The sequence below is a fragment of the Scophthalmus maximus genome, chromosome 18, assembly GCF_022379125.1.
Source record: "Scophthalmus maximus strain ysfricsl-2021 chromosome 18, ASM2237912v1, whole genome shotgun sequence".
Lineage (NCBI taxonomy): Eukaryota > Metazoa > Chordata > Actinopteri > Pleuronectiformes > Scophthalmidae > Scophthalmus > Scophthalmus maximus.
Genome location: NC_061532.1, coordinates 1,003,314 through 1,027,613, shown reverse-complemented (window position 1 = coordinate 1,027,613; position 24,300 = coordinate 1,003,314). Strand labels below are relative to the sequence as shown.

Below are 24,300 nucleotides of genomic sequence, written 5' to 3'. Positions count from 1 at the left end.
AGTATCAGTTTTCACTAATTATAAGTATCAGTCTGGTAGAAATTAAAGCAACTGTTATACTACCCCCCCCATCCCCCGATATGTTTACAGTACTAACCCTGTTTGTGTTTTCTATCTCTCCTAGTGTATCTCTGACCCCAGAGCTGCAGGACCCAAACCCGTCATTATTATTATTATTGCTATTATTAATATTAATATTAATATCATCACTAATAATGACAACAACATAATTGTATTTTTTAATTATAAGTATCAGTCTGGTAGAGATTACAGCGGCGGTTGTACAACTGTCCTCTCTCTCTCTTCTCTCCTACTGTCTCTCCTCCCACCCTCTTTCTGCCCACCTCTCCTCTCTTCCTCCTCTCTCTCCTCACCCCAACCGGTCGAGACAGATGACCGCCCACAACTGAGTCTGGTTCTGTCAGAGATTTCTTCCTGTTAAAAGGGAGTTTTTTCTCTCCACCGTCGCCAAGTGCTTTGCTCATTGTGGGATTTGTTGGGTTTTCCCTGTAATATTGTAATATTGACCTCACTATGTAAAGTGCCTTGAGACAATGTATGTTGTGATATGGCGCTATACAAATAAAATTGAATTGAATTGAACTACAAATAGCACTTGAAGCATTTTTGCCTATTTGATGAATGTTTATGTACTTATTAATTCTTGCATTTTGAGTAATAGCTTCATGGTTGAACGCACTTATTATGAGTCGCTTTGGACAAAAGCGTCTGCTAAATGAATGTAATGTAATATTTGCACCAAACAAACACTCATCATTGTCTCCTTTCCTCCTGATTCCTCTGTAACAACGGCCAGTCACAACATTTCTACACATCAGCTGAGAAAAGACACTTGAATTTCCTGAGACCGGCTTTCAACCACTGCTCTCCAGCATGATCCATCCTGGAGGAAGACACAGTCAGAATGATTTTCTATCAACATGAGTCTTGACTGAGGAGGAGGAGGAGGAGACAAGTCCTGACTGAGGAGGAGGAGGAGGAGGTGGAAGAGGAGGAAGAGGAGACAAGTCCTGACTGAGGAGGAGGAGAAAGAGGAGGAAGAGGAGGAGACGAGTCTTAACTGAGGAGGAGGAGGAGGAGGAGGAGACGAGTCCTGACTGAGGAGGAGGAGGCGGAGGCTAATGATGATGAGAAGATGAAGAATAAAAGATCTGCAGAAGAAGGTGAAACAGAAAAAAGATGGAATAGAAGCACCTGACTGCTGGGGTTGTATGATGATACGTTAATTTTCATAAAGACAATTCAGTCAGGAACACTCTCGTCATAGATTTAACCATTTATTGCAACAAATGGAAATACAGTTAGACTTGGCGCTGATGGCTCCATTCTCAATAATGCTCCCTGTATTTAGCCAGCAGGGTACCAGGCCAAGACAGGGAGCGCAATGCAGAAATCCCCCCATGGGTATACAAAAGTGGGCCAGAGCAACACATTGATTGCCATTTTTTAATAATATTAGAGACATGTTAGGACTTAAATAGAAAGGTGGAGGCTGGGGTGGAGGAGGCAAGCTTGGCCAGCGGCAGCAGTGTGTGACAGCATTGGTGTGCACACTGGATCCTCCAGTGCAGCAGACACCAGCTGCTCTCCTGAGGCTCCTGGATGATTGTAGCTCAGGTCCAGCTCTCTCAGATGGGAGGGGTTGGAGCTCAGAGCTGAGGCCAGAGAAGCACAGCCTTCCTCAGTGACAAGACAACCTGACAGACTGAAATCAACAAAACCACAACACTGGAGGAGGAGGAGTCTTCACTTAGGAAGTAAAAAGGCATTTCAAGGAAAACTGCTGATTTCTGACCAGAGAGTTTCCAGTTGACATTGTGGACTCTTCAGTCCAGCAGACAGCAGCTTCACTCCTGAATCCTGCAGGTGGTTGTTACTCAGGTCCAGGTCTTTCAGACTGGATGAATGGGAGCTGAGGACAGAGCTTCACAACTTCTCTTAGGTTACAGACATTTAAACTGTGGAAGAGATAGAAATATTAAATGTTTATTTCAAGGATAGAACTGTGGTTGATATAACCAGCATTGATCCACTTTATATCAATGGCATACCCCTCTGTAAATCGCCACCTTATCTTGGTGGAGGGGTTTATGTGTCCTCCTGATCCTGGTAGATATGTTGTCGAGGGTGCTCGCCCCTGGTAGGGTCTCCCAAGGCTAATTGGTGCCATGGGAGGGGCCAGACTAAGAGCAGTGAAAAAACTCCCTGATGAGACGGCCATGTACAAAAACTGTAACCTCCCCTTGAAAAGGGAAACCAGGGCCCTAATCTCCTCAAGCCAAACCTGGGAGGGGAGCTTGTCTGTGACTGTCTGGACTTGACCCATGCACATTGTTATTCACATTGTGAGATACCTTGCCCAGGTTGAGGTGAGTTCAGGCCAACAATTAAAATAAGGAGAGCACAAGTCAAGTTTCAAGGTTAAAAAAATACAAAGAATGTGGTCTGTCCTAGAAAAAATGGGTTTTGGTAAAAGGTTTTATATATCAAGGTACTGTATTCTTACCCCTCGGCTCTTGTGCTCACTGGGAGACTACCTTCCACGCTGTTTCCTGTTACCAGATCTTCTGGCCAGGGCTGCCCTTTGAGTCCTGCACTCTTTGCGCTTTCCCTTGAACCATTAGCTCAAATGATTCGTCAATCTCCTAACCTACAGCCTATCTTTGTTCATGACACTCAACACCATGTGGCATTATATGCTGAGGATGTTTCTAGTTTTCATGGAAAACCCAACGCTTTCTTTCCCTAGTCTGCCACTTTAAGTATCTTGGGATAGACATTTTTCCATCTATAAATCACATTGTGACACACAATTACTCAGAGGCTTGTAACAGAATTAAGCAGACCTAGACAGGTGGATTTGCCTGCCCAACTCCCTTCGTGCGCGTATCTCAATAGTGAAAATGAACATTCTGCCCAGAATTAAATTTTGTTAGCTGGGTGATGCCCCTCTCTCCTCCTGTCAACTTTTGGTCAAAAATCCCCTCTAACATCTCACGGTTCATTTGGAATACGAGACAACCCCGTTTAAAATGATCCACTGCACAGAGAATAAGGGAAGATGGGGGTCTTGCAGCGCCAAATTTGAAACTCTATTTTTGGTCATTTACTCTTCTAATCTTGAAGAAAATATTGTATGACCATAGAACTTACAGGATGTCCTATTTGCCAATATTTCAGACAACCAATGTCAGTTACGCATCGGGCCAGTTGTTTCCCATTTCATCCAGACTTGGCGCACAGCTGAACAGGGATGTAGAATTTCCTGTAAGTGCATTCACTTTCACCTATATTTAACAACAAAGGTCTGTTGATTGGAGGGAGATCTATCTAATCATCTCATTGGAGTGGCAGTAACAATCGCCATTAAAAAAGACATTTATGATGACAGGGGTTTGCACTCCTTTCAGGATTTTGGTGGTGCATTAAGTCTACTTGGTTCCTCGTTTTCTCTTTTATTGGCAACTCAGATCAGCACACGGTGTCCCATGGCAACAACCTTTGCCTGTTCACTCACTGGACAGAGTGTGGAGATGTGACTGCCCAGATCTGGACCCGGATTTTGATTATATCGGTATGGTTAAACATAAAGGAGGCTTCTCTTAATCCCTACCACCAATAGATTTACTTTAATAATGCCCATAGACCATACATAACTCCGGGCAAACTCCACCGAATGAAGGCAATAAATGAACCCTCATGGAGTTTATGCACTATGAGAGCTCCTGGCACTTTCCTTCACATGATGTGGGATTGTCCACCAGTGTCATGATTCTGGACCAATGTGGCATCATGTCCGACTTAATATCAGTAACAATACCAGTGACTGTATCTGTCCTGTTTTTAAATGATTTGTCGAGCTAAATATGACCAAGCTCAAAGTACACATAGCACTGGCAGGTCTGACATTGGCCAAAAAGATGGTTGCATCAGACACTGGGTCCTCTCTTTTTGGATGTAATTTATCTCGAACTATCAAGTGCTCGGATTAATAGGGCTGTGGAGACCAGTTTAACAACTGGCCCTCCGCAGCGAGTTCTCTGAAAGATCTTTTAAAGACATTCTCTAAATAAACTCAAAAAATCTCCCCGTTTCCCCTCAGTGTGTGTGTGAGTGTGTTTGTGTTTATGTAGGTGTATTTGTATCTATATGTTTTCTTGTGTTTATATACATGCTAGGGATTGTAGGGATACATGCAATGTTTGCATTGTCTGGGTGCGTGTAACCATTAACAAACTCCCTACCTGCCCCCGTCCTTACTTTAATTTATAGTTCTTGTTTTTTTCTTTTCTATACACATCTCTGTATTTGCAATACTTTACTTTCCCGAGTATTTTTAGTTTTTTTTCTGTTCATTATTATCTAAATAAATCTGTCACACATTTGCCTGTTAATGTGTATTTTGGAAAATATTTTTTTTTATCAATTTTAATTTTTTTTATTACAGGAGGGGGCTGGTGAGGCTTCAGACAGTCCACTTTTCACCGCATGGGACTAAGAACCAGACCGCCGGTGTCCCTCATCAGCCTCCTGGTCCAAACAGCAATCCCTTTGATTGTCCACGCTTCACTGCCAAGCATCACTGTGTAACATTCTTGAAAATTCGCTTGCACTTTCCATGCATTTCTTTTACTCACCACCCAGCGTTTGTCCCCTCCATCCAGTTTAGCAGCTCTAAACTGCAAAGACTCTTCAGCTCCCGCTGAAGAGTCTTTGCTCTCTCTCCTTTCTCTCTCCTGTCAGATTGTCTCTGCTTAACAACAGATCAGTGATGCAGTCTCAATCAGGGGGAGGAGCCACACCTATTGACTTCCCCCAGCTATAATCTAACCGAGTGCCGCTCACCTGTTGCTGCTCTCCCAGAGTGGGAGCAGGTCATTGGGTAGTATTTGCCTGCAGTGACCTTCCCCAGTGGCCAGCATTGTGGGAAGGGCCTCTGCCCATGGTGATGAGGGTGTTTCTCTTCCACCAGAGGCACTGGTGTGCCACAACCAAGCCCCAGGTGTTTCGTTCAGCCTTGGAAGCAAATATATCATGCTGCCCACTTGTGGTACTGCAGCGAAAAATCCATGTGGTATGAGCAGGGTGTGCGCGGTCATGTTGTGTCTCAGGAACAAGGGTTCTTGCTCAGTAACAGTGAACGTGGTACAATGTACAAAAACTAGAGGGAAAACTAGATAAATTACACAAATACAAGTCTTCTTTTTCACACATCCACATATTTGCAGGCATTAATTATTGGTCATTTGTTCGCTTTTGTCCTCGATCTTAATCGTAATTTATCGACATGTTAAGCTTGTGATGACTGGATTCACTGACGTGAAACTGCAACAAACTACATGTTCTTCATGTTCTAATTTTGTCACTTTGTGTGTTAGTTTGTGTGATGTCAGCAGTGTCTCATCCTTTGGCACTGATGACTGAAGTTCACCATCATCCATTCACAACACATTCCTTTATTTACCTTTTGTCGTTCATCTTATTCATCTAAATGTAGGGTAATATGCATTATTATATTAATAATTAAAAGTTTTTTTAAATCCTTTCTGTATGGGGCATGTATTGGACAGTATTTCATGAAAATACATGGTTCTTCAGTGTTGTGGAACTGTTCTAAACGTGTAACTGTTTAACAGTCACCATGCAGCCTTCAATTCATTTACATATGAAAGTCTGATGATGTTGTGATATCAAATTAAATATAAACACATCCAACATACCAATTATTTATCACCATAAAAAACTTGAATTTAACTTACAAAACACAAATAAATCTCATCTCATGAAAGATTTGATTTAATTTTAATCCATCATGACGCCATTATAATCCACTCAGATTATATTTGCTGTTCTTCAGTGCACGTACAGCAAACATACATGTGACATGCTCATCAGCTCATCTATATTTGCCAAACCACATGTGGCTCTTCACCTTTTTTTTTTTTTCAATATGAAATACAGTTTGGTCTTTGACAGTGATGTAAGTGAAATTAAAGATATTTTTTTAAATATAAGTAAAATCAAAAAGCTTAGGTGAATCAAAGTGGTGAGGCTCTGAAAAGACTCAAGTACTGACTTCAGCAGACAGCTATGGAGAACCATGAAACATATTAGGAGTAACACTAAACGACATGTCATACAAATATACTGTTCAATATAAACAGGTTAAGAACTTATTTGTAAAGCCCCAGGAATTACTCTATCCACCATGATGTAGTTATATATCACACACAGCATCAGTGTCTCAATAAAAATGACAAGACACAATTAAATCATTTTTCCTGGTTATGGATTGTTGTGGATAATTTTCCTTGGAAACAAATAGATTAAAATTGAATCAACGATTTTAGCGATTTGTTTCCAGCGCAGAATCTATGAGCCCAGATCCAGGAAGTAACGCGGAAGTCAGGAAACTTTTTCTGTGTATGTGCTGGGTGAGCAACTCCCGTAGAAATGAACGGCGTTGCCATCTTGTCTGGCCGACATCCAGTATCTAGTTATTATTAGTAAATTTATGGCCACAACATGTTCAGTGTGAAAACTACTAGCGTTTTAGAGGATGACTCCAACAGTCTTTTCTTCCTCAGTGTTCAGAGGCAGCAGCAGGTAAACAAGCAAATGACACATTAATCTTCTGTGAATCACAGAATATTGTTTCACAAGTTGTGGAGATAAGTAAGGAAGTTGTAAGCGAAGAAAGCAAGCGACAGAGGCGACTTCCACATGACGACGTTTTAATTATAAAACTCATCACTGCTACTACGTTTACACCTGTCGTCCACACTACTCCAGAGTTTTCAAGTGACCGAAACTGAGAAGTTTGGAAACTCTGCTGGTCCCAGAGTTTCCAGGCATTTTTTAAGGCTTTATTCGACAGGACAGTATATAGCATGAAAGGGAGAGAGTGGGGGGAAACATGTAGCAAAGGCAGCTGCTGCAGGACTGAAGCCTCCGTACATTGGGCGCCATTTTTTATATACATGTTTGACGTGTTTATTTATTATTGTATATGGAAGTATTCACGTGCAATATACTGTATATATTCATTTGTATATGTAAATAATATTTGTATTCTATTGCATTATATGTACATATATGCAGTTTGTCATACATTTACATTTGATTCCCAGCTCCTCCATGCCACATGTTAAAGTGTCCTTAGGAGAGACAGAGTACCCTGAATTGCCCCTGATGGCTGTGGATGGGATGTAAGTGTGAAAGACAAGCAATAGATACGCCATTTGAATGGGTGAATGTGTAAGCGCTTTGAGATGTTGGTAAGACCAGAAAAGCACTATATAAATGCTGTTTTTAAATTAACATTAAATGAGAAAATTATTTGTTCAAATCCATCAACAGAAATACAGCATAGACTTGTCTAACAACTGTAGACAAGTCTATTGCCTAAAATACAAACCAATGGGGTTTTTTTGTTTGCGCGCTGTATATACCACTTGAGAAATAAAATGTGTAGTTTGTAACCTATAGTAGTAGAAAGTATAGTAAGTACTCCTACTTAAGGGACCAGAAACAACCGATTCTGGTCAGAGAAATATGAAGCCAAGGACACATTTATTACCAAAAACATTAACAAGGCTGAGCAATTCCCCACATATGCATTTTTCCCCAAAACTTGCATTCCCACCTCCATCTGACCTAGATAGTTTTAATTGTAATTTTTTTGTTATGTTTTAGCGAAGGTATGACCCAAAATGTCCAATTTTAAGATATGACTCAAAATGGGTTCGGGTTAAACTTGGGAGCAATCCTCCCAACAAACAATTCACAAGAAAAACATGACAGAATGTCAATCAACATGTAGATAACAATAACGATACAACAACTACCAAGAGTAGTAGTTGTAGTACAGGCATATAACATAAACAAAACTTTAAAGTTGGTCAACTTTAAATTATCTTTTCTTCTGGCGGAGGGGAGATTGAACATTCCACTGCCTCAGTTGAAGAGCTCTGAAACATAGAACAGAGCTAAATTTTAAAACCACAACTCCCCAGAAACCATGTGCTAAACACACCACAATTTACTAATGCAAAGTAATGTACAGGCTTCATCATTTAAATCTATACTCTATGCCAGTAAAATGCACAGGTTTAATAATTTTAACGAAAACAACAACATATGGCTTGTTATTGGTCTCGGGCTTTTCACTCACATTTTTGTTTTGGCTGACTTTTTTTAAGTCTAGAGGGGTTGTATCCATATAAATCAGTCATTTGTTTAAATCGGGACCGGTCCGATCCGAGAGCTAAAATTTTGGGTGTTGCTCACAAAAAGTGAAGACGACAATACAGTAGGCCATGAATTTAATCCAATATAGAGAACATGTTATGGGCTTTTTACTGGCCACAGTTGGTGAACTGGTGGTGGCAGGTCAGGAGAAAAGGGAAAGGATCCCACAGGATAGAAGTGTCCACCTGTTATCACTTATGCGACAACTATTGCTTTTGTGAATCATCTGAAGATCCCCCACACAATTGACTGTAAATTTGCAGTGACTGATTTTTTAAATGTATCCTTTATTTAACCAGGAAGGTCCCGTTGAGATCCAATATCTCTTCTGCCAGGGTCAAGATAAAAAAACATACTAAAACACAGCAAACCGACAAAAGACCAGAACATACACACGTCAATGGCAAAAATGGGTTATGGAAAAAGAAAAAATGGTAAACGCAACGAGCTTGTAAAAGAAAGCATTTTTTTAAAAACGAAAAATAGAAACCTAAGTTCGGTCTAAGCTTTTTCACAAGGCTCTGAAGGTCAAGTTGTCATCAAACCAGATGCCAAGGTATTGGTATGAGGTAACCCTCTAGTTTGGTAGCATCGAGGGTTAAAATTGTACAGTCAGTGCATAATGAACAGAAACTTGTAAAATTCTGAATTTAATGACAATTTTTACTTGACATGTAAAAATTGTAACATGTTAAAAGCAGACTGTAAAGAACTCAGTGCCACTTTTAGAGATAATGCCACGAACCATACACAAATGTTCAGTTCTATTTTTGGTCTGTTTTTCGTTAAGAATCTTTGTCTAAGTCAAAATTTGCATACAGTTAATGGCACAGAGTATATATTATATATCAAACTACGGTTCTTTGTTGAAGGTTATTATAGATACATGAACACATAGTTATGGACAATATATTCAATTTCTGTGATTAAGTTCTTCTAAATATTACACACTGTAGCTTTAAAATTAGTCCAAATAAAAAAAAAAGTACACAGTGTGTAAATGCTAAATAAATGTACAGGTTGACTGGACAAAAAGCACAAAGGTTGACTGGAAATAAAAAAAAAACAACATTGACATTTAATTAAATGACATTATTGCAACTGTGCACTCATTGAAACTACATGGGAAAGTGTGAGTGAAACATGGACCAAAGACAGAATGAGCTCACTTACTGCTGGTCATTTGTGTGCACATTAAGAACACTGGTTTCTCCAACCAAACCTGTGAGGACACAATGAAAACAGATTAATCCAAAGCAATACTTGTCAACCTCACTTTGATCTAATTGAGGTTGATTTCTAACTAGGACAGAGATTCTTCAACTGCTGCCCAAACAGCTACATTAATTAAATTAAATTATTATAATTAGGGCCCAAGCAATGAATGTTGAAAGGATCCTGTTGTTGGTGTTATTTTCTGTCTTTAGATACATTTTTGAGACCTAAACATGTTCGAAACCTCACATGATTTTGCAGACATGTCCAGTCTGGAACAAGATTATATACATGATGGGTCTCATGCATGGGTGAGGTGAAATTGTTCAATTGTGCCCCCAAAAATCAATCAATGATTCAACATTGCCCTAGATATATGAAATTATGGAGACACGTCTATTCATGTGACATAAAAAAAAGGGTCTTGCAAGTTTCTCAGTTTTTTCGTTGAACATCATGTCTGCGTCGTATCATTTCTGTTTTGCAATGAACCTGAAAGTACTTTATAATTCAATTCAATTCAATTCAATTTTATTTGTATAGCGCCATATCACAACATACATTGTCTCAAGGCACTTTACATAGTGAGGTCAATATTACAATATTACAGGGAAAACCCAACAAATCCCACAATGAGCAAAGCACTTGGCGACGGTGGAGAGAAAAAACTCCCTTTTAACAGGAAGAAATCTCTGATAATGGGCCTTCACATGGTCAATTCTGTACCAAACTTCACTATTTTGAGTTTCGAACTGAACACATCTACATGACAATATTCAGTCTCAGTCAAAGTCATTTTCCCCATCTACCTTTATAGGGCAGCCACTTTTTTCCGCAATGCGGTCACTTACCATAGGTTTTCTTGTAAAAAAGGGAGATTGTGTACACACCCTTGACCCTCAATGCCTGCTAAATAAGTAAAATTATGATATTCCAGCACGGCCCCACACATAACTATTTAAGCAATAGCTCACGACAGGCCGTGGTATACGGTCATTATACCACCTAACCTACCGCAGATGTCATACAGCAATTTGCAAAAATTTCAAAAATTCTGATTTCACTTTGTCAAGGTCAAAGTGTGTGTGATTGCTCAGGGAAAAAAATGCATTGTGACAGGGTTGCTACACACCTTTGCGCATTATGGTTAACATACTATATAATCATTGTTACTCTAATTTGCAGGTTTCAATTTTTGCACATTTCTCTGTGATCAAAATAGCTTGCCTGTTCCTCGGTCACTGAAGATTGCGCTGAGTCCTTCATCAAAAGTTAAGTTGACACCGTCACCTGAATCAAATGGAAGAGGACAGATGGACAGGTGGAGTTGAGGTTGGGTGTCAGGAAGAGGTGAATAAAACTTCTCATTTATAAAGTATTAGCACTCAAATGAGTATATCTGCACCTTGGCAATGAGACAGAGATTAAACATCACAAGATTTTGTATATTTGTAGTTTTCAGTGCCAAAAAAACATCTCAATAGAGCTCTACAAGTCTTGTAAGAACAGGACATTTTGTGTCTCTTGATTTGATTGGCTGACACCTTTCTGACTGACACATGGCCAAATATGGCAAAACTCACCTGTAAATGCAAATGGAGACGGCCAGTGCTGAAATGAGTCAAAGAAATTTTGACTAAAATGGCCAGATATTTCTGAAAAAAGGCTTACTTTTATCACTGGTCTATAATTTTACTATGCCTGGGAAGGCTGTGAATAATATATATCGGCTTCCTGTTATCTAACAATTCTGCAGCAATTTGTTGAACTGTTCCTAATTCTGTAACAGAATGACTGCTCTGTGTTATGTAATCAAAAATAGAAAGAAAGGTTGAACAATTGGTGAGCTATGATGCATTTCTTTGGATTGAGTGTTTGGATATTTTTACAGTATAAGTATTGTACCACAGCCTTCTTTATAATCAAAAAAGACAATATAGGACCTTTAAACTGACATGAAATACTGTACACAACTCTCTCTCAGACTTTTTCCCAGAGCCGGGTTGCGGTCAATAACATCCACCGTCGCATAATGACGTGGTTTAGATAAAATGGACTCGGATACTTTGATTATTTTTTCCTAAGTCCTATTAATCGTCCTTAACACCTTTCCTTGACCTCAATGGAAAATGTCATGAGGCCAAGGAAAGGTGTTAAGGAGGGTTCATAGGACTTAGGAAAAAATAATCAAAGTATCCGACTCCATTTTCACTAAACTACGTCATTATGCAATGGCGGATGCTATTGACGTGCATCTGCCGTGGTGAAACTACAGATTTCCTAAGATGGACTGCAAAAAACGCAGCAGCTCCATCAGGAGGTTTCAGTGTGTTTTACCACCGTGTGACATCAGATGTTATGATTAATATGTAACAGTAACTTACATGATGACGTCTCTTCTGGGACATATTCATACTATTCTTCTTCTACTTCAGATTTAATCGTTTACATTTGTGCATGGCGTGTCGCGTTAAATATTGCTGCCGCAATGGCATCTATTTCTACTTTACTATCGCTTAGGAAAGTCCAGTGTACCCTATGCTAAAGGAAATAGGAAAGGAAGCATTGAAACATTTTCCTGTGCATTTAGAGAATCTGAACAGCTCTTATCATGGCTGCCGATGATATACTTCCAGGTCACTTCAAGAATTAGGAAACTTCCTAAGCAAATTTGACAATTCTGCCGTACCCGGATTCTCTGAGCACTGCGGTCGGCTTTTCCTAATTCCGAGTTCACACTGAATGATTTTAAGCCCGATTTTCAGCTCGCTGACAAATCCTGGTGTTGCAGGAAATCGGAGGAAAATCAGCGTGAAATCGGGCTCATAAATCAGCACTAGATCACTATGTGTGAACTAGCAACGATGCAATCAAAGAGCTGTGATGTGACTGGCAGTGAGTGTGTCAACCTGGAAACCCAGGGGAGGAACTGTAGCACAACACAACAACACTTCATCCATATTCTCTGCCTATGCTGTGTTTCTGAAAGAAATCATGGTGCAGCCTATATGCGGGGCTTTTTTCCGTCATGTTGTGCGTTTTCACTGCAACAAATGATGAGCGTAACCCCGAGCTGCTTTAATGCGGAACAACATAAACTTAGTTATTTCTCTCAGTTTGCTCAAACTTCGTCCTGTTCCTGACCTTTCGAAATAAGAGTTTCCTGCAATATATTGAACAGTTTCTTTTTGACGTCCATCGTGAAAGTGACAACAATTCCTGTTTTGCTTGTGTATCGCATATTTTCCTGTCACTTCTCGCATGTGTTTTCGTGAAAAAACGTGCTTTGGAGACAATTGACACTTTAACCCCGTCAGACGAGTCTCATAGTGTGAACATCACCACTGAAAGCCTGAGGTTACAAGACAGCACGTCTTGTAGTATGAACGGTACAGAGATCTTACGACTTTGAAAATCGTGTAGTGTGTCCGAGGCATAAGTCCTATGAGTCCTCCTTTGCACCTTTCCTTGACCTCATTTCCACTGAGGTCAAGGAATTGTAGATAGGAAAAGACGATGGGAATGACAATCCGAATCTCAGTGATGCTCTGTCCAACCACATGCTGACTCCTGCTTTGGAATTAACATGCTGAGTAGGTCATGTCATGCAAAATTTTGAACTTTCAATTCAACATTTACAAAAATAGTTAAAAGGTTTGGTTTTACTTGGTTGTAGTTCCTTGAAGACGTGTCACCTTCTTCGAAGAGGCGTCTTTAGTTCTAACTAAGTTGTGGTGAATCCAGGTATTTAACCTCTGTGGAGTGTGGGCGGAGCTTGTTAATGCTCCAAACTGTTTGAACAACTGTCCTTGAAACTGTTATAACAAGGTCGTTAGAGTCAATTTGTCCACAGGTGTTGTGGTCACGAGAGGTTAAGTTGTTTTTAAGTCTCCGGGTAGAGATGAAAAGGATGGAGAGATGACAGGAAGAAGCATGTAATGGGAAAGTTAAAAGATGGTGTCCCAGGCCTCCTCTGTTGAGAGATGGTTTCTCTATTTTAACATAGATGGCTCCCTTCACTCCTCTTTCAAACGATTATGCTTCGATGAAGGTGAAACATCTTCAAGAAACTACAACCAAGTCCAGTTGCTCCTGATTTAACACCCTTGTGGAGAACTATGACCTGGATGAATGACAGTTTCCACAGACATAACACTGGGAGCATCTAAAATGATAATGCACACTTACCGGTGCGAGAACATTATTTGGATGCAAATATGTGAATATCAGCCTGTACCTTTTGGTGTGCTGATGGCTCTGTCATTTACAGCTCCTTTAATCACTGGAAGCAAAGACACACAAAACAATTCAGATAAAATAGAAAATTGTAATACTAGTAAATAAAATTTCGGTCATCAGATCAAATATTGAAAGTAACCATTTAGGATAAAAGGAGATTAGTATGATATCAAATATTTTTACACCCCCAGGGAGGTATAATGTAATCGGTAGCGTTTATATATTTATGGACGTGCACTATCCCAAAGGTCAGCGGTTTGATCCCAGTTTCCCTTAGTCTGCATGCCGATGTGTCCTTGGGCAAGATACTTGACCCTAAATTTCCTCTGACGGCTCTCCCGGCAGTGTATGAATGTGTCATAGAAAGCACAATTAATAGCAGTGCTGTATGAATGGATCTATGTGACTTCAGTGTTTACCCTGCTGGGCATGCCAATGCTGCCAGAGAGACTCTGGACTCTATTTAACACAAATCCAGCACATGTTCTTATGCAAATTACTGGTAACTGATACACTAGCACTGATATTATGTAGATTCTTTATATTTATATTTCTTAAACATATATTTTTTGTATTTTGTAAGGTTGCATTGTGTTTGGTTGCATTCTGTTGCTGTAACACCGGAATTTCCCAGTTTTGAGAAGTACTTGTACTGATGAGCAGGCTGACATACTGAGAAGCTGTCACACTCAGAGAAGCCGGACATTAAACACTGTTCATTGCTCCAAATCAATGTCATGCTGCCTTAAATGGTTGACCAGGTTTTAATTTCCAGCGTGTCATACCTGTTCCTTCCAGAGCAATTGACTGGACATGCTCCTCCTGTCTGGATCTGCGTGAACGCCTGATAAGCAACGACACACGACACACGACACACACACACACACACACACACACACACACACAGTATTTCTTTTTGACCGATACATCAGCCATCTGTCAGAAAAAAAATTCAAAATGTACATACCCACTCAAAAATGCCTAAAAACAATATCTAAAAAGGACTAAATATAGCTGTATACTTTGGTCTAAAATGTTGTTTTTGACAAAATGTTAATGGTTTAGTTTCCAATATGAACTGATTATTGCACACGAGGACACTTGATGTCTTAAATCAAAAGAAAATTGAAGTGTGGCTTGCAAGTGTCTGGTGCTCATCTGCTGCTGTGATAGAAACCTACCGGTCAGTGTGTGACAGTCTGACAAACGGCTGGTTTGGACGAGGTGGCTGTGGGGTGGCAAAGCAAACTGGGAGAAGGGGCCACGACCTGGTCGGAGAGGCCCGGACAGAACCCTGTAGAAAGACAACAGTCACCATAACACCTCGACTGACTATGGGGGAACTCAGACACGGACTCAAAAATGATCAATTTAAAAATTAGAATTTCAGGACAATCAATTCCCAAATGATTCGATAATTCTGAAACATTATGATAGAAGATAGAAAAAGAATATGTGAAATACCATAGAATAATTGTAGACTAGTTAACATCACAATGTTCTATACTTGATCTCAAACAATTGACTATAATTCAAGTGACGTCAAATGTCTTATATTGTTCAACAGTCTAATAGTCCAGAGCAGAAACAAGCACAAAAATACTCAACAATTTATAAACATTTAACAAAATTTCAATATTTTTACCTTTTGAGGTACAGAATATATTTAGTTTGTTTGTATTTTCAAAAACTCTGTAAAAATGTTTGCATAAATAAAACTGTACATAATTGCAATGTGAAATGAATGACACCCTACTGTATGTAGAGGATGCTGACCTGTGCAGTGGGAGTTTTAGTATCTCCTATCAGGGTGCACGTCTCCATCCGATCCTCCATTTCCCTCTCCTTCTCAGCTACCTTCAAAGCAAACTCCACCTCAGCCGCCAGCTGCTCATCACCAGAGAAAAACTCTTTCACCTCATTTCGGTAGTCCTGCATTGTAACCTGACAGGAAAACAAAATCATGTTATGCATGGAATAGCGTCACACATAGGTTGAGTGTCTTTACCTCAAAGTTATGTATAAGTTAAAGTTATGTGTCATAACCTTAATTTATTTTTCATAATATTCTGTTCGATGTCTCACTATGGGATTAGGTAGCTCCAGTATTGCCAGACAAGCTTATCTAGCGTCCACCAACCACAGGAGAGAAGCTCTGTTCCACTTTCTAACTCAACGTATGGGGGTGAGACGTCAAACATGAATAAGACCCAGGATGCAGCCAAACCATGAGTCAAGTGTGCACACAGACCCGCGGGGCAACAGCCGTTTCTGTGCATCACATGAACACCCTCAGGCTGACACAGGGAAGAACGCACAACTCGTAACAAACACCCTCGATTATCTAATAATGGGTGGAGTTTATACCGTGAGGCGAAGAGAAACGGCTTTTTTAAATGACCAAGGCTGCCGCTGATGAACCAGCATTGACTAAAAGTACCTGATATTTTAAAATTTCTCCCACAAAAACGGCAACAGTCGTTCACAGACATAGTGGAATCATCACCACATCAATTATCTCTCTGCACTAGTCTGTTCACATTTTTGCATCACTCAACAGACGGCAAATGATTTGCTGGTGTTACTGGTTTTAAGTCTATCCAATTTAAAATTATGAATAATAATAATCATTACCATTGTTGTTGGTGGTGTTATTATAATGGTTGATGTTATTAATAATAAAATTAGACCAGCATGTCTCTGACTAAAACAAGACTAAAATTTTGGTAAAAAGACAAAACTTAAAATTCTGATGCATACCAATTTCCCCTTGACTATTTCAAATGAATATGTGTATATCCTCCCCATTTCTATGCTGTGGTCTTACCTGCAGGTAGGCCATGAGCTCTCTGAGGACAGGAGAGCGTTTCTGCTCCAGCAGACTCTTGAGGCTAATGATGAGAGGAACTGTGTTCTCTATGAAGGCCTTCTTCTGGACCTGTGGATCAAAGCAGGAAGCTGAAAGGAGCCCACCTTAGAACTGAATACAACTTTATATTGATATTTAACAGTTGCTGCTTCCGAATAGGGAAACCTACATCATAAGATTATTATTGTACCTGTGGTCAAATACCGACTCCACACAGTACTTTTTGGAACAACCTTGCATCAAGACAATCAGATCAGAATACAATCATTTTAACTCTAGATTGATTCCTCCCTTTCTAAAGCGTTTCTCTGTGTGGCAAAGCTGTGGCAAACCAATTATGTGATTAATTTCACAGGAATGGTTTCAACATTTCCTGTCAGAACATTTGAAACCATTATTTACAAGATTCTATTGTACAGAATGGAACACGTTATTGGGATTAAAAGGAACCAGTTGGTGAAATGATTTGTACTGTGCTTTGGGTGGTCGATAAGACTAGAGAAGCGCTTCTGATAATTCAAATAGCGTTTAATTGCACTGCATCGCAAGATGGGTGAATCTTAGAGCTGCATCTAACTAATATTTTCATTATCGATTCATCTGTTCATTATTTTTTTCGAAATAATTGATTAGTTGTTTGGTCCCTAAAATATCATCAAATGGTGAAAACTGCATTAGTGTTTTCCAAACCGCAAAATTATGTTTTGTCCACATGCAAAATATATTTAGTTTACAGTAATAGAGCAGTCACCAAGGCCAAGCTAGCTCCTGAATGGTCTGTTAATCTCTAAACTGTAGACTGGCTGCATTTCAAAATTCAACATATCAATATCTTTTTTTTACACAGAAAAGATGATGTATGACAGATTTGTTTAAAAACACTAATGATGGAGTCAAGCAGAGAAAGAACAAATTAACTAACACTTGATGCTGATTAAAGGGACATTTTTAGATTTTTATATGTTTAACTGATAACATTGCTAGAACTGCTTACCTGGGACACCACTTTATTCTGAGCGGCCTGCAGGACAGCCTTAGCCACTGTGGCCATGTTCTCGTCCTCTGCTTCCTCCCCTGCCGTGACACCTGCTGGAGCAGATATGGCCTGCAGCTTCATCTCCTTAAGGCTCAAAATGTTGAAGGTCTCAGACAAAATTTCAGCTCCATCTGCATCCAGGGGCAGCTCTTCGTCTACAAAGCATGCTGGGATAGGAAAAGGTAAGGTAAGCCATGAAAATATTTTCTTTCATACCAATACTAATTTGCGCTTCCCGTCCAGAATTCAAAGGAAGAAGATACAGAGTTAATTTTATTTTAAAAGAAGGGGCTCACCTAAGACAGTCTGGTTGATCTTGTTGCTGATGTTGAAGCGTTGAGCGTCTGTGAAGTGCTCCAACAGGAATCTGTAGATCTGAAAACGCTTCCCACGATTCTGAACCCCTTTCAGGGAGAACCGGACCTTTTCACTGCATTGAAATAATTTGATAAATAGACCAAAAATTTATATTGTTTCATCATGCAGTCTCCAAAAATATCAAGAAGTAATGTAAACATGAACTGGGTGACTGATGATGTGCCCAAAGCTTGTTACCTCTCACTTTGAGGGAACTTATTGTAAGACTTGTGTTTGCAGTAGGAGTTGAAGTGGAAAATGCATTCGATGAAGTGCTGGCTGAACATTTCTGGGTTCTTCTTCAGCAGCAGGTGGAGCAGACAGTACTGACACATACTGGGACAAGAAACAGGAGGTACTTAAGTTTGTTATATATTTCTTTCATAGCAACGAGGCTTTATGAGTTTGTTCAAATGCAATATGCAGTGCATGTACGACCACAGCATGCACATAGCATGTAATACACTATTACTGATAGTGGAAAAAGATTTCACCATAATGTATAATCTTCCTCTGGTACATTACAATAGTGATACAAAGAGCTAGATATATAATGTAACCTTGTACTTATAAATGCCACCTACACCCAAAAATAAAATACACATAATTTGAGAGATATCTTAAATAAGTGCCATTGTGGTATTATAGCCCTTTGTTGTGTTACAATACATCATGCAGCCCATGGCACCATTGGATACACAGCTCGCTATCTTGTGCTCAACAAAGTTTTGTGTGGTGTTAATTAGATTCTAAATCTAATTACTCAGACATCATATTTCCGGCTATACAGGCTGTGAAGTACCTGGCAATGGCAGGGACTGGGTCGACCAGAACCACCATGAAGCGAAAGAAGAGGGATCCCTTCCATTTCACAAATTCCTCCTGGAAAAAAGACAGAGCATTACAAGAGGTAAACATAACAAAGAAACCATGCTTAAAGATTCCCAGAGAACAGCTTAGTAGCACAAAGAAGGCATGTAAGTGTAGAATCCACCAAATCAAACAAGATGTCCCATTCCTTTTGACATCCAGGTGCATCTGCTCCTTGGTGGATTGCTATTTGAACAGCAGATTTGATGTTAAGACAGAATGCTTGTCTGTAAAGGAAACTCTTATTTTCATACTATTTTCCATCCATCCATCTATCCATCGTCTACCGCTTTAGCCATTTGATATTTGATATTTGATATGGCTGGAGCCAATCCCAGCTAACATTGGGAAAGAGGCGGGGTACACCCTGGACAGGTCGCCAGCCTATCACAGGGCCACATACAGAGACAGACAACCATTCACTCTCACATTCACATCTACGGTCAATTTAGAGTTTCCAATTAACCTAACCCCATTCTGCATGTCTTTGGACTGCAGAACAGTTGTCGCGTCTGCCAGAAATTTAGGAGAACTATTGTATAATATTGCAGTGAACAAAGGTGTACCCTTCCAGCACCAGCAGAAAACATACCAGTGCAACATCACTGGTAATGGCACGTATTTTTTCAACAATTCAGTGACCTCCTTGCATTTATCTATCATTATGCCATGCCGAGTTGTTTTTTAGAAGCCATTTTCATATTGAACCACTTCCTCTTTATTCCAGCCAGTGACAGTGTGACCAACAGTATTAACAGCTCTGCTGTTTTGTCCTCTGACAGCTATTTACACAAATCTTGGTCTTGCATTGTCAATGAAGAGGCGGCTGTCATTGAAGATTTGAAGTTTTTTTATTGGCTTTCCATCTCCACCAGTTTCTTCTAATCAAACCCATCTCCATTTTCTTTTAAATTTTCTTCCAGCTACAACCCAGAGGACATACATTGTGCACATGCTTAAATGTTGATAATACATGGATAAAAAAAAACTAAACTAAAATTATGGGAGATTGCCCACATATGTGGTGTAAGATGCTTAAAATATACGATGCTGTGGGCAAGAAGCCAAATGGATCACAGCTGTGGCACATATTGGAGCAGTTCCAGATAAATAATAACACCAAATCTAATCGTTTCTAAATGTGAGTCCTTAGGCCCGTTAGATGCCACCGTTGCACATTACCCTTTAATTTACAAAATGCACTTTTTCAAAAAGCTTATAGTGCTTTTACATCAATTTAAGTAGAGTAGAATGTTTAGAACAATTCCCACCTGGAGCAGGTTGGTAAGCATAATGAGAGTCTGCTCCCTGATGACAGCTTCATTGTCTCTCAGACAGGCGGAGATGTTGGGAATGTAGTGATCCACTAAGGTAGTGTATCGAACGCACAGATCACACATAATCACCACCACATTGTTGCGCACAGCAACCTCTGTGCCAACCTCCAGCTCCCTGGCAAACACTGGCAGGTACCTCTGGACCAGTTCTTCATGCTGTAGACACAGTTTACCTGAACCGCACAGACACCACAAAGGCAGAAACATTACATGTATGATAGACAGCAACAATGCATGGAGATCAAGGCCATCAATTAACACCAAGAACAATGTTTCTCAGACATTACTTAGAGAAACAGAAACTGAGAGCGAAGGACACTTTACCTAAAGTGATGACTCCATGGGCTCTGACTCTAGTAGGCAGAGAGTTTGCTTTAAATTGGGACAGAGGCTGCGAGGCTGGCAGTTCAATCTGGCAGTCTGTCAATATGCAACATAAAGAACAAGTCAGCCATGTCATCCATAGAATACATTAGCCTTTTCCTTAGTTATGTACAGTTTGTATCCCTTAGTGTGGGGTTTATTTTATTTTATTTTCTAAACTGATTACTCCTAGATGGTTAGGATATTTTCATGAAAGACATTGCAAAAAAGTTCTGAAAGGTCTCAAGGAGAATACTATTGAGTTTTAATGTATGCATGATTCATAATGTTACATTTTGATATCTAAATGATCTGTATGGCTCCTAACTATTAGACGAGGAAACTAGAAATTAGAAATTAAATCAGCTCTAAAACAACCAGGATATAATCTTGTCCAGGTCCTTAGCCTGCACTATGAAGTAGGATTTGTGGTTATCGAGGTAAATTCAGGTTTAATCTGAGTTGTCAGTCCTATAAAACTGGTTCACATCTAACCAGGTTAAGTGACCATGGTAACTTAGACTAAAACGCTAACCTACCCTGGAGAAAGTTAGGTCCGTGACCTGTGTTTATTTTTTGAGAAATAGATATTTATAGATGAGTGGAATTATCCTTTCTGGTTTTAAAACAGAGCTTCTAATAAAGAGAGGGAGAGTTTATCACACAAAATAAATAAATAGGCTAATGGATATTATAGCTTCATTTGAATCCAACAAAGATTATTTGATATAAAAACTACTAAACTCACTTTATAAGAGAAATGATCCACAAACTGAACAATTCAGTTAATCCAGTTGGGTTTTTGAGATCTGATTTCAATGTGTCCTCAATGCGTCCTGGGAGTGTTTTCACTTGTACTTAGAGCTGTCCACTTGTTATCGGATGGTAGACAGGCAGACTTAACAGACTTAGACCCCGTTTTCACCTGGCAGTAACATCCGTCCTAAGTGATCCGATCACAAGTGGACAGCTCTAAGTACAGGTGAAAACACTCAAAGGACGAATTGAGATCGGATCTCAAAAAACACATTCGGAGCTGGTTTAGTCACGTGTCCACATTCTAATAGCAGTGAGAATGGGTATGTGACTTTTGGCCACACTAGGGACCACCTAGTCAACCCTGCCCTCTGCTTGAGCGGAAAGTACCATAATTCGTAAAATACCATTTAACTTATTTATTTACTGCCTCTCTCGTGCATGCGTGATAATAAATGCTGCAGTGTCTCAAGGCAAAGGAGAAGTTCCTGTCAGTTATGTACCACTGCTGAGGAAGTGAAAGGAGTGCAAACATTTTTTTTTCCGAGCGTGTGTGATGTGAACATGGCATCTCTCCCTTTTTTTTGGTGCAGGCTCGTTTGATTTAATTCAAATTCCCTGATATGTATAATTGACCATATTTTAAAACAATGCCACAGCTACATATGCAGACGCGCAGAGCGATCAGAATGGAGATGCTGCGATGCAGTGAACCAGGGGCCTGTACTACAAAGCAAGTTCAGCATATACCCAGGATATCTTTTTTTCTAATATTGGTCTTCCCAATAACCTGTACTACAAAGCTGGTTATAGACTGTTTGTTAATATTGCATTCATGTGGAAGCGTCAGAGACATTAATTACAAGCAACATTTTCAGAGCTATGAATAAAGGTTCTTAATATGATGTGAGAAGAAAAGCTAATACCGTAGCAAATATTTGTGAACCAGCTTCATACAAATGAAAACCCAGTGTTGAACCTGAATATCCTGATATCTGCAAATCCTGCTTCATGCGTATGGTGTGTTTTGAGATAAAGTTAATATTAACTGTCTAGGTGCCAATCAAATTTCACTTCCATTCTCTATACCTGCCAGTTTGTCAGAATTTGTTGTAAGGACAGATTCCACCAGCAGCACTGTCCTTTTGCCAACCTTGGCAGGACAGAGGAGTGACACCACACCTAGCGTGTGAAGGTGCTTTACCTAGAAAAGAGAACTCTTTAAATTATATGAGAAGCAGAGCTAAAATGTAATGTCCTTGGATGGTGTAACATTTTGGGACTGATTTTGACAAACAAGAAATGCAATGACAGCAACAAATTAAAACTGAAACCTGATCTTAACCTGCAAGGAACATCCAAAGGGTTAGTTCTCACCATCAGCTCCTCGTTGAGGTTCTGAGCTCCATTTTCATTCAGGATAATGGCGGCTAAATAAAACTCACAGATCGACACCAGCTCACCGCCATGCTGATTCAGAAATGCCTGAAGAAAAAAAAGAATTCACATAACATGTCAGAAACTGGGAATAAGTCTTGTATTGATTAAATCACGTGAAAACATGTCCCATCTAGGTAACAATACAGAGTAGGATTGTCACAAGACCAAAGTTCTAGACATCGATACCACACAATTTCACAATTGGTGAAATTGTGGGCCCTAATTGGCCCTGATTTGAGATCCTAACACTCATACAAGCCTGGTCTAACATCTCAGAAATCTTGGTCGGCCATCTTCAAGCTCTCGCATAGTTAAAGGATGGTGTAGAAGAAAATTATTTCAGCTTTTACAAAAATGTAATATGGCACTTAACCTCACTGAATGGATTTAGTTTTGCCTGATTCTACCAAAGTGATTAGGAAAGGAGATTTTTTTTTTCAACCGCAGCCCTGCTCTACTGCTCCTCTTATAATTTTCTCACAGAGGAGTGCTATTTAGAGAGCCACTGTGTGAATGTGTGTGTGCGAATGCCACCTGACTAGTGTAAAGCGCTTTTAGTGGTCATTAAGACTACTTTTTTGTATGTGTGTGTGTGTGTGTGTGTGTGTGTGTGTGTGTGTGTGTGTGTGTGTGTGTGTGGGGGGGGGGGGGTTACATATAAACATTAGTGTATGTCAGTGAGAAGGAAAGATCTCCAACCTGAGTCAGTTTGATGTCTTCAGTGCAGCCAAGTTGATAAAGAGTCTCCACAGCAGCACTGATCACCTCTAGAGACAAGTTAAACGTCTTCAACAAATACATCAGATCATCTGGAGAGAGAGAGAGAGAGAGAGAGAGAGAGAGAAAGTTGAAATTCCAACATTTCTTGACTCTTTTGGTGATTTGTATCATTATGTCAAACAACAATCACTTACTAACTATCCTGTCTTTTGTATCTTCATTCAAATATGCAGCGATGTTTCCAATCACACTCAGGATGTGACAGCAGGTTGTCACATTTGCGCCCTTTGAACTAGGAGCAAGAACCAATACATAATAAATCTATGCAACTCTCAATTCTCGCCTGACAATTAAAAATGAGCTCAAAGTTAATGTAAATACTTGTGTCCCTCACACCTGACAATGCTGTCCCAGGTGTCCAGGATCTTGCCGTAGGGTAGCCTGGGAGACGAAGCGGCCACCTTGGATAGGAGCAGCCAGGCCCCGTCAGCATGATCGGCCTCAGTGTGTGAGATGAGGTTGGTGGTGAACGTTGGTGTGAACTTGTCCTGTTTTGACCAGGTGGTGAAAGCCCTGCTGAAATATTGGCTAGAGATCCGGCAGAAAAATAAATTAATAATCTAAGGTGGAGAAAAACATGATCCAAAATATTTCAAGTCAGTAAAAAATGTTTGGAAAGCACTGGTACAAGTAAGTTAGTTTTTTGGGTGAATATGCAGGGCTCCAGACTAACTTTTCATAAAGGTGCACCAGCATATAATTTTCACTGTGCCTTTTTGCACTGCAAAAATACACCTCTTAAACATTTTCTTGACTGTTCCCATTTA

At 39.8% G+C, this 24,300-nt stretch overlaps 2 protein-coding genes across 2 annotated transcripts in view; both read right to left on the bottom strand.

The window, feature by feature from the left end:
• Positions 1-1,458: 1,458 nt before the first annotated feature.
• LOC118290598 (ribonuclease inhibitor-like) lies at positions 1,459-2,642 on the bottom strand. The gene is made up of 3 exons (XM_035618380.1): positions 2,581-2,642; positions 1,817-1,933; positions 1,459-1,726 (listed from the first exon to the last, which is right to left on the bottom strand). The coding sequence occupies exons 1-3, from the start codon at positions 2,640-2,642 to the stop codon at positions 1,495-1,497; spliced, it is 411 nt and encodes a 136-aa protein (XP_035474273.1). The 3' UTR covers positions 1,459-1,494.
• Positions 2,643-7,574: 4,932 nt separating this feature from the next.
• ncapd3 (non-SMC condensin II complex, subunit D3) overlaps positions 7,575-24,300 on the bottom strand; it is a 35,409-nt gene continuing 18,683 nt past the window's right edge. The window contains exons 17-35 of the mRNA XM_047328699.1: positions 23,870-24,061; positions 23,668-23,765; positions 23,453-23,562; positions 22,691-22,798; positions 22,403-22,517; positions 20,519-20,614; positions 20,129-20,367; positions 18,790-18,869; positions 18,186-18,323; positions 17,927-18,060; positions 17,589-17,797; positions 16,553-16,663; positions 15,502-15,669; positions 14,907-15,019; positions 14,511-14,569; positions 13,724-13,768; positions 10,714-10,776; positions 9,445-9,493; positions 7,575-7,991 (exon numbers count right to left, since the gene is read on the bottom strand). Coding sequence (XP_047184655.1) covers positions 7,934-7,991; positions 9,445-9,493; positions 10,714-10,776; positions 13,724-13,768; positions 14,511-14,569; positions 14,907-15,019; positions 15,502-15,669; positions 16,553-16,663; positions 17,589-17,797; positions 17,927-18,060; positions 18,186-18,323; positions 18,790-18,869; positions 20,129-20,367; positions 20,519-20,614; positions 22,403-22,517; positions 22,691-22,798; positions 23,453-23,562; positions 23,668-23,765; positions 23,870-24,061 — 2,185 coding nt within the window. The 3' untranslated portion in view covers positions 7,575-7,933. The remainder of the gene's footprint in view (positions 7,992-9,444; positions 9,494-10,713; positions 10,777-13,723; positions 13,769-14,510; positions 14,570-14,906; positions 15,020-15,501; positions 15,670-16,552; positions 16,664-17,588; positions 17,798-17,926; positions 18,061-18,185; positions 18,324-18,789; positions 18,870-20,128; positions 20,368-20,518; positions 20,615-22,402; positions 22,518-22,690; positions 22,799-23,452; positions 23,563-23,667; positions 23,766-23,869; positions 24,062-24,300) is intronic.

Bases quoted from the DNA above. Each gene is read 5' to 3' on its own strand.
- LOC118290598 (XM_035618380.1), bottom strand. From the start codon at position 2,642: ATGGTTCAAGGGAAAGCGCAAAGAGTGCAGGACTCAAAGGGCAGCCCT. The intron at 1,934-2,580 runs GTAACAGGAAAC...CTCTGTCCTCAG, and splicing joins AGCCCTGGCCAGAAGATCTG to CTCCCATTCATCCAGTCTGA. The intron at 1,727-1,816 runs GTCAGAAATCAG...TGTTGATTTCAG, and splicing joins TGTCAACTGGAAACTCTCTG to TCTGTCAGGTTGTCTTGTCA.